Here is a 12,206-nt window from a genome sequence, read left to right as displayed (position 1 = left end):
GATTAAACAAAGTTGTTCAGTAGCCTGTCTAGTCATTATACTGTACAGCCACACAAGAACCATGCCTTATTAATCTCATCAGCATTCAGCATATAGTAAATGTGCAATATATGTTGAGTATATGAATAAATAAATTCATGAATGTTTGTTAATAACTTCATCATGAGAAAGTATTAGTACGATGGTGGTTCATGCCTGTAATCCCAGCACTTTGGGAGGCTGAGGTGGGCAGATTATTTGAGGTCAGAAGTTTGAGACCAGCCTGGCCAAAATGGTGAAACCCTGTCTCTAGTAAAAATACAAAATTAGCCAGGCATGGTGGTAGGTGCTTGTAATCCCAGCTACTCGGGAGGCTGAGACAGGAGAATCCCTTTAACCTGGGAGGCAGAGGTTGCAGTCAGCTGAGATCTCACCACTGCACTCCAGCCTGGGTGACAGAGCGAGTTTGTCTCAAAAAACCAAAACCAAACCAAAACAAAACAAAAACAAAAGTTCTAGTACATCACTGTACATAGAAGTACCATGTGATTCACATCTGTAATTTAAAGTTTTTATTAGCTACCTTAAAAAAATAAGAAGCAGATCATATTAATTTTAATTGTATCTAACTCAGTATATCCAAAATAGTATCATCTCAACATGTAATCATTGTAACAATTATTGATGAACTATATTACATCTTTTTTGTTTTGTCCTAAGTCTCTAAAATCCAGTAGTATTTTGCACTTGTACTACATCTCAATTTGGACAAGCCACATTTCAGGTGCTCTATAGTCATGTGGATAGTACAGTTCTAATGCAATTCTGCAATTCAGGTGTCAGAATAATATAGTGGGGTCAGAGGTTTGGAGTCATTGACTTTCTGAGTCCAAATCTTGGCTCTTGAACTTACTAGTTGTCAATGACCTCTAGCCAAAAACCACCAGGAACAAATGGGGTTGATTGCTGGTTGGAGGAAGAAGACACACCATTGGGAATAGTGAGGTGTCTGGGTAAAGTACAGTTTTATTAAAGGATTTGTGTTGGTGTTAGGTGACCTGGGAGGGCTTAAGGAAGAGAGGCTCTCCTCTGGACTGGATGTTGTCAGGAAATGGGTATAATTCTAAGGTTGCATATCTTAATAAATCTTATCTAAATGGAGGAAGACTAGATAGCGGTTAACATTATAATTAATAAAGAAATACGAGTCACTCATATGGGCCAGGATAGGAGGATGTTTGGTAATTTTTGTGGCTTGTACATTGCTCATGTTTTGGCCGTGTTTAGATGTGATTATGGAGTGGCTTCGTCTGATGTTTATGTTCCACAGGAAGTAAACACCTCCTAGCAACACCAAAGCTCGGCTGATAGTACCAGGCAGCTCCTGGAGATCAAGGGTTGCTTTTCTTCCTCTCATAGCTATGCAATCTTAAGGTAGTGATCAAACTTACCTGGTGGTTTTCTCATCTCTAAAATGGGAATACAAGAGCATCTATTTCTTCATCTATTAAGATTATCAGTATTAAATGAGATCCAAAGACACTGAGTTAATGCCTGGTATATGGTTACCACTCAATGAATGCCATCTATTGTAGTTCAAAGATTCTAAGATGCACTACATTTTTTCACATTTTAACATTTCTGAAAGTGTGTGTCTTTCAAACAATGGCTTCTTCGAATGGATGAAACGTAGTATTGTTATTTCTGAAATCTCTGGTTTGGCGGACAATTCCTTGTCCCCTCCAGGTGCTCAATTTATTCCTGGGTAAATGGCTTTACTTTTAAACCTTCCTTACTTTCCCCATTTCTCCGCAGGCGCCCTCTGGGGTCCTCTCCCAGCCACAGACTTTTAGTTTGCGCGGCATCCCCAGGCAATACGGGCGGTGCGGCGGCAGCACTCGGGGGCTTACGGCGGCGCGGCGCCCACGAGGCCCCAGCAGTAGAAGGGAAATCGGCGCGTCCGCTCCCGCCCAGTCGTCAGCTGATGGGCGGCCTGCCGAGTAGGCAGTCGCCGTCGCCGCGCGAACATGGCGGCCGAGATCCACTCCAGGCCGCAGAGCAGCCGCCCGGTGCTGCTGAGCAAGATCGAGGGGCACCAGGACGCCGTCACGGCCGCGCTGCTCATCCCCAAGGAGGACGGCGTGATCACGGCCAGCGAGGACAGGTAGGCCCCGGGAGCAGCCGGGGCGGCCCGAACTCCGCGGCGGCGGGGTGTGGGGGCGGTGGGGTCCACGGCCCGGGTCCTTCCTGCGTGAGGGGGTTCCCCCCGGCAGCGCGGCCCCACACCCACTCTGTGCCTCTTAGCTTCGCCGGGTTCCTAGTTCCCTCCCCCCGGTCCTCCAGTCTCGACTTGCACCTTTCCAGCCTGGGACCCCAGTCCCGCCGCGCCCCTCCAGCCCGGATCCCCTGTCCCACTGCGCTCCTCCAGGCCGGGAGCTCTGTCTCACCGCGCCACCGAAGCCCGGGACCCCTGTTCCAACGCGTCTTTCCAGCCCAAGACCCCTGTTCCAGTGCGCGCTACCGCGCCCCTCCCAGCCCACCTCGCACCTCCAGCCCAGGACCCCTGTTCCAGTGCGCCCCAACGCGCCCCTACAGTCCGGGACCCTTGTCCCACTGCGTCCCTCCAGCCCGGGAGCTCTGTCCCACCGCGCCCCTCTAGCCCGGATCCCCTGTCCCACTGCACCCCTCCAGCCCAGGAACTCTGTCCCACCGCGCCGCTCAAGCCCGGGACCCCTGTTCCTGTGCGCCTCAACGCACCCCTCCAGCCCGGGAACTCTGTCCCACCGCGCCGTTCAAGCCCGGGACCCCTGTTCCAGTGCGCCTCAACGCACCCATCCAGCCCGGGACCCCTGTCTCACCGCGCCCCTCCAGCCCGAGAACTCTGCCTCACCGCGCTGCTCAAGCCTGGGACCCCTGTTCCAGTGCGCACCAACGCGCCCCTCCCAGCCCACCGCGCCCCTACAGCCCGGGACCCCTGTCCCACCGCGCTCCTCCAACCAGGGAACCCCGACCCGCGGTGTCGCAGTAGCCTGGGACCTTCGTCCCGGTCTCTCTCCCTTGCAGGGTTTAGCCTGGTACTCGGAAGGTGTTTCTTGGCCCTCCCGGGTCAGTTCCAAATCGTCTCCCCTGGAAGCCTGGAGGACCGGCAGCTGGTCACCGCGGGCACTGGTGCCCGGGTTTGCTTCTTTGCGAGGAACCTCCAACCGCCTTCGTTCTCTTCCTTCTCCTGTACTCAGGGATTTCACGCCACGCCAGGCCTCTAGATCAGTTATTTTTGCCATGGCTGCTAGAATACCTGAACTCTTATTTACTAAATAGGTTTTTGTGACAGTGACTCATTTTAAAAAAGATTTAGATGCATTTCTTTTAAAAGGAAATTTTATTTATATCATTAGGAAAACTAACATTACTCACCGGAGTAAACTAATAACTAAAACATGTTAATTGGCGTGCACACAGAGTCCTCTCTTGTACTGTGACATTGGGCATTGGGTGCCCACCGCGCTTTGGGAAACACTGATTGGGTCCAGTTTCCTCATTTCTCCTAAGAGGACACCGAGGCTGGTGGAGGTGTAGCTTGTCGCGAAGTTACAGAGATACTGGTGAAGCCAGAAATGCAGTCCAGGACTCCCACCAGCTCTGGGCCTGAGTGATTGGATTGGAGCAATATTTATGATTCGACTTTAAACTTCAGCGTCTTTCAAATCCTAAAGGTTTACAATGTCAGTAGCTTTCCGGTGGGAATTTGAAGGAAATGACTGATGTTTATTGAATGAGACTGTGTTTCCTTGATGCAATGAGCCGTCTTAAATAGGGATAGTCCACAAGTCCAAAGGCTTTCTGGAGGATGGAAGGTACTGCTGTTCTCTTAAAGCTGAAGGCATAGTCTCGAGCCTTGTGTAATTACACCTTTTGAAGTAACTTTGACCCTGTCCTGATTGGGAAGAGAAAGCATGAAGCCCCCAACTCCTGTTGGTGCTTTGGATTTTGCTTTTGAGGGAGCTTGTGCCTTTTTCCTCAATTAGGTAACAAGCTGGTTATGAGCAGGCAGTGGCCTCTCCTTGCTGGTTCACTTGTAGCTGACTTCCAACAAGGAGGGGAGTGATTGGTAGGACCTGGGTGTGGGTGTGTAAAGCAGAAATGAGTGAGAGAGATCGAGTGCATGAAACATGAGGAGAAGATGGGGACCTGAAAAAGGCAAGGGCAGAATAATGACTTTTTTTGTTTTTTTTTTGAGATGTTGGCTTGCTCTGTCACCAAGGCTAGAGTGCAGTGGTGTGATCTCGGCTCACTGCAACCTCCGCCTCCCAGGTTCAAGCGATTCTCCTGCCTCAGCCTCCTGAGTAGCTGGGACTACAGGCGCCCACCACCACGCCCAGCTAATTTTTCTATTTTTGGTAGAGACAGGGTTTCTCCATGTTGGTCAGGCTGGTCTCAAACTCCTGACCTCAGGTGATCCACACGCCTCCGCCTCCCAAAGTGCTGGGATTACAGGCATGAGCCACTGGCGCCCGGCCAGAATAATGACTCTTGCATGATGTGAATGTAGATGCAAACGACAGTCTTTAAAAGTTAGCAGCCTTTATTCAGTCAAATATTTTATTCATGACTCATGCGTGTTGGGTAAGTTGCTGAATATTTGAGATTGCTGGTCAGGAGCAGTGCTGATAAATGTTTTTGGAAAGTGATTACTAAGCTGCTCTGGGACTGAAACGTTCTCGGGGAGCTTGCATCTGCTCGCTTTTTCACTCATGCACCGCTGTTATTGCAGAGCCCAGGTAGATGACTGGACCAGGAGGGGGTTGGCGTTTGAGGTTTCTGTTGTGTTCAGGCTCTTGCAACTTCCTTGAAGGGAGAACAACCTTTTTAGTAGGTGCTACACTTCATGAGATGTAATGAAAGCACATGGGCGTGGGTTTTTTCTTGGTGTTGGCCATGGTGGTTTGTTTTCACATTGTCATAAATACGTGTCATGCTCTTCACTCATTTACTCATTCATTTAGAAAAAGTTTTTTGAGTGTCAGGCCCTGAGGATATAACAGGGGTCAAAAGCCACAGTACCTTGGCCAGGCAAGGCGGCTCACGCCTGTAATCCCAGCACATGTGTGGGGCCCATGCTAGACCTGTCGGGGAGAGAGACAGCTGACAGCTAAGTTTCTCTTTCCCAAGGGCTGAACAGTCTAGTGAAGAGATGGCACCTAAGTAGTCAGCATCCGGTGCTGGGAAGACATAGGAAGGGGAGGCTCTTTGGGCTGGGGCCAGGTTATGAGGACAGCCTCCTAGAGAAGGTCTTTGAGCTGGTCTCCATGGATAGAGGAGTGGCATCTAGAAAAAAAGGAGGGATGCACCCCCATCCCAGGCAGAGGAAGGAGGAAAGGACAGGAGGGAATTGTAAGAGAAAGAACCATAGCTATTTCTAAGTAACCAGAGCAAAAGGTGTGCAGTGACAATCACTTGAACCCGGCAGGCGGAGGTTGCAGTGAGCTGAGACCACGCCGCCGCACGCCAGCCTGGGCAACAAGAACAAAACTTTGTCTGAAAAAGTTTTTGTTTTTTAGAGACAGGTATTGCTCTGTTGTCCAGGCTGAGCGCAGTGATGCGATCGTAGCTCACTGCAGCCCGAACCCCTGGACTCAGCATCCAGTGCTGGGAAGACACAGGAAGAGGAGGCTGCTTCAGCCCCTCAACATGCTGAGATTACAGGTGTGAGCCACCATGCCTGGCGAGCATCCAGTTTTGGAAAGGTCTTCCTGTGTGCCACTCTTAGGAATTTGGACCTTATTTTTCAGGCAGTGCAGAACCATCAAAGAGTTCAAAACAAGCAAATGACATGATCGGAATTTGTAATTTAGAAATAACAATAGCTAACCTGTTGAAAGTCCCTTTATGAGTACAGAATTGGACCTTATGTGTTATTGGATTCAATCCTCACACTCCCTCCCTATGAGGTGGATATAGTCCCCTTCTCTTATCAGCAGTTCCAAAATTTAGTGCATTCTAAACATCAGAAGTGTGTATGTGTGTGTGTGAAAATTGGACCTGAAAACTCATTTGGTGCTAAAATTTGGCCTGAACAAATGAGACTATTTGTAATCTTTATGTACTTCATGCATCACAGTGGTGTGATCTCGGCTCACTGCAACCTCCGCCTCCCAGGTTCAAGCAATTCTCCTGCTTCAGCCTCCTGAGTAACTGGGATTACAGGCACTCGCCACCACAGTCGGCTAACTTTTGTCTTTTTAGTAAATACAGGGTTTCACCGTCTTGGCCAGGCTGGTCTTGAACCCTGACGTCGTGATCCACCCTCCTTGGCCTCCCAAAGTGCTGGGATTACAGGCACAAGCCAGTAGCTTTTTACATTTAAAGTAGGGTCCAGCTGAAGTGAATTCATTTTACAAATGCTGAAAGCAGTAAGAACTAGCTGAGAGCATTCTGAGAGGAAAGGTGAAAGGTATGAAGGTCTTCCTGAAGTTAGTGTCTGCTTTTGTAAAATCTAGGCCAGTGGTTCTGGGCCAGGGTTGGTTTTTACCCTCAGGGGACATTTGGAAAATCTGGAGACATTTTTAGTTGTCATGACGTCGGGGAGGTGATATGGTTTGGCTGTGTCCCCACCCAAATCTTATCTTGAATTGTAGCTTCCATAATTCCCATGTGTTGTGGGAGGGACCCAGTGGGAGATAATTGAATCATGAGGGCAATTTCCCGTATGTTCTCGTGGCAATGAGTAAGTCTCAGGAGATCTGACGTTTTTACAAGGGAAAACCCCTTTCGCTTGGTTCCCATTTTTCTCTTGTTGGCCACCGTGTAAGAGGTGCCTTCTGCCTTCCACTGTGATTGTGCGGCCTCTCTAGCCACAGGGAACTGTGAGTCCATTGAATCTCATTTTGTTTATAATTACCCAGTTTCTGGTATGTCTTTATTAGCAGTGTGAAAATGGACTAATACTATATGTGACTAATACTGGCATCTAGGCAGAGGGTAGGGATGCCTCTCAGTATCCTTTTATACCCCACACCAAAGGATTATTGAGCCCCAAATGTCAATAGTGCTGATACTGAGAAACCCCAGTCCAGGCTTCATGTACTTGTTTATCTGGCCTCTCTAGAACACTGGTTCTTTACCTTGAGTGTGCGTCAGAATCACCTGGAGGTCCTGTTGAAACTCGGGTTGCTGGACCCCACCCCCAGAGTTTCTAATTTGGAAAGTCAGGTGGGGCCTGAGAGTTGGTATTTCTGCCAAGTTTCCAGGTAACGTTGATGCCGGTGCTGCTAGTCCAGGGACCACACTTAGAACCACGTCTCTACGAGAAAGGAGGGTTATTTGTCACTGTGCTTGCCTATGTACAATCACTAAGAAAGAATACTGAATACAAAAGTTAGCCAGGCATGGTAGTGTGCACCTGTAATCCCAGCTACTTGGGAGACTGAGACGAGAGGATCACTTGAACCTGGTAGGCGGAGGTTGAGGTGAGCCGAGATTGTGCCACTGCACTCCAGCCTGGGTGACAGAGCAAAACCCTGTCTCAAAAAAATAAATAAATAAAAATAAAAGAATACTGTTTACATTTTATCCCCCTTTTTTTTTTTGTCACTTTCTGGGGTATATTTACCTGGGGTCATTCACAGATAGCCACCTAGTTCACTGTAATCAGACTACATATGACAAAGCTAGATACGATCAGCCCTCCAAAAAGTATTAAGCAAATACGGAATATCAAAGCTTAATGCCATTATACCTGGGAGTCACAGGTCATTAGTGGTTCGGGTGGTCAGCTTAGGGTTCTGCTTAGAAACTTTTGTGGATTAAGGTGTCATGAATGGTTAATAGAAAATAGTACTTCTTCTTGTATGAAGTCATTTGTATTTTGCTAAAGTAATAATTACCTTAAGCTCTTTAAATTTCACTCTTTTGCTAAACCTAAATTAGTATTTTTAACTTTAGTTTAAATTTCCTGAACTTTGGAACTAAGAATTTTTGTAAAGTATTATTTTTTTTTTTTTTTAGGAGATGAGGTCTTACTGTTTTGCCCAGGCTGGATTTGAACTGCGCTCAAGCGATCCTCCTGCCTCAGCCTCCTGAGTAGCAGGAACTACATTACTTGTGCCGCCATACCTGGCTAAAATTCTTTTTGTTGTTGTTGTCTTTTGTTTATTTTGAGGCAGGATCTCACTCTGTTGCCAAGGCTGGAGTGAAATGGCATGATCTCCACTCACTGTAGCCTCTACCTTCCAGGCACAGCTGATCCTCCCACCTCGGCCTCCCAAGTAGCTGGGACTTTAGGCAAATGCCACCATGCCCAGCTAATTTTTGTATTTTTAGTAGAGACAGAGTTTTTTCATGTCATCCAGGCTTGTCTCAAACTCCTGGGCTCAAGCAATGTGCCCACCTCAGCCTCCCAAAGTGTTGGGATTACAGGCGTGAGCCACTATGCCTGGCACCGGCTAAAAAGTAGGACCGTCTTTCTATCTAGAAATTGTATTAAAAAAAAAAAAAAGAAACAAAAACAAGATAACTTCAGTAGTAAGTTTAAGAATTTGAACTATAGTGGTGACTTTCCTGGTAGGGGAAACAGAAAATAAGACTGCTTTCAGAACAGAACTAAAATGGTGAGACAGTAGGAACCAGAATGTTTGCTTTTTGGACTTTTTTGCTGTGGACTGCACCAAAACTGTAGACAGTCAGTTGATTGATACAATTTTTAAAAGGTAAAAGCTTTATAAAGCCTTATAAATCAGTTAAGGCTATAGGCCTACCGTCTTCACTTTTGAGAAACAGAGTTTGTGGATGGACATGCATCCACAAATGTGCATTACGTGCATTATGTGCATTACTGTTGCATTACGGGCTTGTAGGCCAAGATTGGTTTCTGCAGGCAACTCAATTTTGTTTGTCCCAAGTTAAAGATAAATCTCATGTGATTTAAACTGTTTTAAGATATTGCACTTAGGCTGGGAAAGAGTAAAGATTACAGAAAACCAACTTTTAGATGTTTTTTAGCATTTTCCTTTTTTAAAAATTATACCAAATATTTAATATATTTGCTTCCATTTAGATATATCTAAGTTTATTAAGACGGTTTGGGGAAAAATTTGTATATTTACTGATTGTTCACATAGAAACAATCTTAAATAAACAACTTGATTTTTAAGTGTTATGCCTGGGAGGAAGCCTGGCATAGCTGGAATTCAGTAGTTAATACAGAAAACCAGGATGTTAACTGCTGTATTTTCGTTGTCATGCAGAGCCTACAAGTAGGCTTTCATTTGTGTTATAAAATAAACTGAAGACCTGAGAAGGCAGGAAGCCTGGGCGGCCACACATTTACTCCTGTATTGTTAGAGTGATCCTTCATTGTTACAATCATTTTCTTTTTATAGCATAGTTAAGAACAGAGGCTTGGGAGCCAGAATGCCTGTTAGAATCCCAGCCCTGTGAGCTTAGACAAGTTATTTAACCTCACTGTATCACCATTTTCTCATGTGCAAAATGGACGTGAGTCCATTTTGTACCTGCTTTACAGAGTTTTGTGAGGATTAGGTGAATTAAATAATGTGGAACAGTGCCTGGCCCAGAGAAAACATTATACAGTGTTAGCTGTTATTGTTTTCATTTCCATTTATTTTCCATTTAATTGCTTTAATCTTATCAAAGACTAAACTGGCACAGCTATAGAAGTGTTTTAAGCTGCTATTATTTTCATTCCCATTTATTTTGCATTTTATTACTTTAATCTTATGAAAGAGTAATGTTTCTACTTACTCCGTATGCATGTTTGTGTGTGTTGTGTGTGTGTGTGTGTGTGTGCATGTGCATGTGTGCAAATAAAAAAAAATTTCCCTGTTTGAATAGGACAATACCATTGGAAGGGTTGTTTACAGTCCTAAATTCTTAGAACTGTCTTTGAGTCATGGCTTTTCTTTATTTCCATATTTGGTTGCTTGCAGGTCATGTCAGTGATTAGTTTCCCTGAGACATCTTTCCCTTGCTGTATTTGAGATCCTGAAGATCAGGTTCATTGATTCACTAGAAAGACTGACACGTTATAGTCGTACACATGGCTGTGATTTATCATAGCCAAAGACGCAAAACAAAATCAGCACATGGGATAAAATCCAGAGGAAACCAGACACAAGGCTTCCAAGGGTCCTCTTCCTGTGGAGTCACAGGACATGCTAATTCAGATTGAATTAAGACAACATGTGTGAAATGTTGTTTATCAGGGAAGCTCATTAGAGACTTTTTTCAGTGTTAGAGGCTGGTCATGTAGATGCCTTTAACCAGGCACCCTTGGCCTAACATGTACCAAAATTCCAGACTCCCAGAAGGAAGGTAGGTGGTCAGCATAAGCCACGTATTTTATACAGGCATGAAGCACAGTGAGCCACTCTTAGGAGTTAGGGAATGGTGAGGCCCCCTCCGAATAAACGAGGTGCCAGACACCTGCCAAGGGCCAACCTTGCAAGCAAGCCTTTCTAAGGACAGCAGCATCAGGCCTGCTGTGGGAACTCTTTTCTGCCTACCTGCCCATAATTACCCTAGTGTTTGTCCTCATCATCTTTTAAACCTCATCTTTCAAAGCCTGTTAACTGGCTTCCTCGAGTTCCAGCATACTGTACTTGGAGCTGTCCCAGCAATCTCATATCTTTAACCAGGCTTTTATTGTGTCTTTCTCCTGCTCATGACCTTTCATTAGCTCCTTATTTAATCATGTTTATAAAAGGACTTTGGGGGCCGGGTGTGGTGGCTCATGTCTGTAATCACAGAACTTGGAGAGGCTGAGGCAGGCAGATTGCTTGAGGCCAGGAGTTTGAGACCAGCCTGGCTGACATAGTGAAACTCTATCTCTACTAAAAATACAAAAATTAGCCAGGTGTGGTGGCACATGCCTGTAATTCCAGCTTCTTGGGAGGCTGAGGCACAATAATTGTTTGAACCCAAGAGGCAGAGGTTGCAATGAGCTGAGATCGTGCTACTGCCCTCCAGCCTGGGCAATAAAGCCACAAGAATCTGTCTCAAAAAAAAAAAAAAAAAAAAAAAAAAAGACTTTGGGAACTCCATAACTGGTCCCTGCTAAGCTTTATTTCCACCTTTTATCTCTCACTTATTACGGTTCTTTTGTGTCCAGTAAAGTCAATGTGTGTTCTGCCCCACTCACATCTGGTACATTTCCCACCTAGGTGCCTTGGCCTTCCTCACCAGGAACCTCCCTTGCCCTCTCTCCTGTATTCAAACCCTCCTTTGTCTCCTAGATCCACTTCAAGTTCCACCTCCTCCGTTGAATAATTCTTCCCAGCCCATCATTCTCTGTCCTTTCTGAGCTTCCTCCAACACGCCTAGTATGTTACTGATGATGCCTAGTTAATTATAATCAGGTATTAGTTCCTGTTGCTTTGTGTTTATTCACCTTATCTTCCCACATAGTCTGTACTCCACCAGGTACTGCATAACTAGCCACTGGTTGAATGACACAGACTTAACCATTTCTGCACAGTAGACATTTCCTCCGCTGATTTACCTTTAATAATCTGCTAGTTCTTTCCTAAGAAGCAGATTGTAATGTAATGGATATTTGTTTGCAGAATTTAGGTATTCATCTTCCCTCTCTACAAAGTGTGCTCTGTAAATCTTTCTGAGAGTTATTAAGATATGAGCACATATATACTGATTTCATGATGTATTTTTGTCATACTTCATGGTGAAATAATCTCTTTAACCATTCATTTTTCTTTGTCAACCACATACTACTTAGCTGAGAACACTTCTCTTCAAGGTCAAGATGAATCTACAGCAGACCACCGTCAAAGAGATTTTAAGTAAAAAGTTGACTTTCTCTTTCTTTCTCCTCCTCTTTATACTTGATTTAGATACTTTCCATCGGTAGAGTCCAGTTTCAAAGGTTAATGGGGAGATGAGGGTGCTTGTAGTGAAACCAGTATTGATGGGGGGCATTTTTGGTTTCTAGGTTATGGTTTGTAGAAAATACAGCCTAGTATGGAATTCCTGGGATACCTGCAGTATCCCAAAGAGGCTTCTAACTGCTGTGCTGCTCTTCCTCGCTGAAATCCTCTTCTCAGTTTCATTTGCTTAACTCCCTCTCATCCATTCGAACTTCTTCTGCAATGTTTGCCAAATTCCCCCACCCACTATCCCACCATTCCCACTCCCTAACATTAATCTACCCTTCCCCACCCACTATCCCACCATTCCCACTCCCTAACATTAATCTA

At 45.5% G+C, this 12,206-nt stretch overlaps 1 protein-coding gene across 1 annotated transcript in view; it reads left to right on the top strand.

Annotated features, from left to right (window-relative positions):
• The first annotated feature begins 1,906 nt into the window (after positions 1–1,906).
• The window catches only part of WDFY1 (WD repeat and FYVE domain containing 1), a 76,920-nt gene continuing 66,620 nt past the window's right edge, over positions 1,907–12,206 (top strand). The window contains exon 1 of the mRNA XM_011951914.1: positions 1,907–2,143. Coding sequence (XP_011807304.1) covers positions 2,007–2,143 — 137 coding nt within the window. The 5' untranslated portion in view covers positions 1,907–2,006. The remainder of the gene's footprint in view (positions 2,144–12,206) is intronic.

Source organism: Colobus angolensis, unplaced genomic scaffold (assembly GCF_000951035.1).
Source record: "Colobus angolensis palliatus isolate OR3802 unplaced genomic scaffold, Cang.pa_1.0 Scaffold33, whole genome shotgun sequence".
NCBI classification, from domain to species: Eukaryota; Metazoa; Chordata; class Mammalia; order Primates; family Cercopithecidae; genus Colobus; species Colobus angolensis.
The sequence above is the reverse complement of the archived record's forward strand: the minus strand, read 5'-3'. Positions and strand labels throughout refer to the sequence as shown.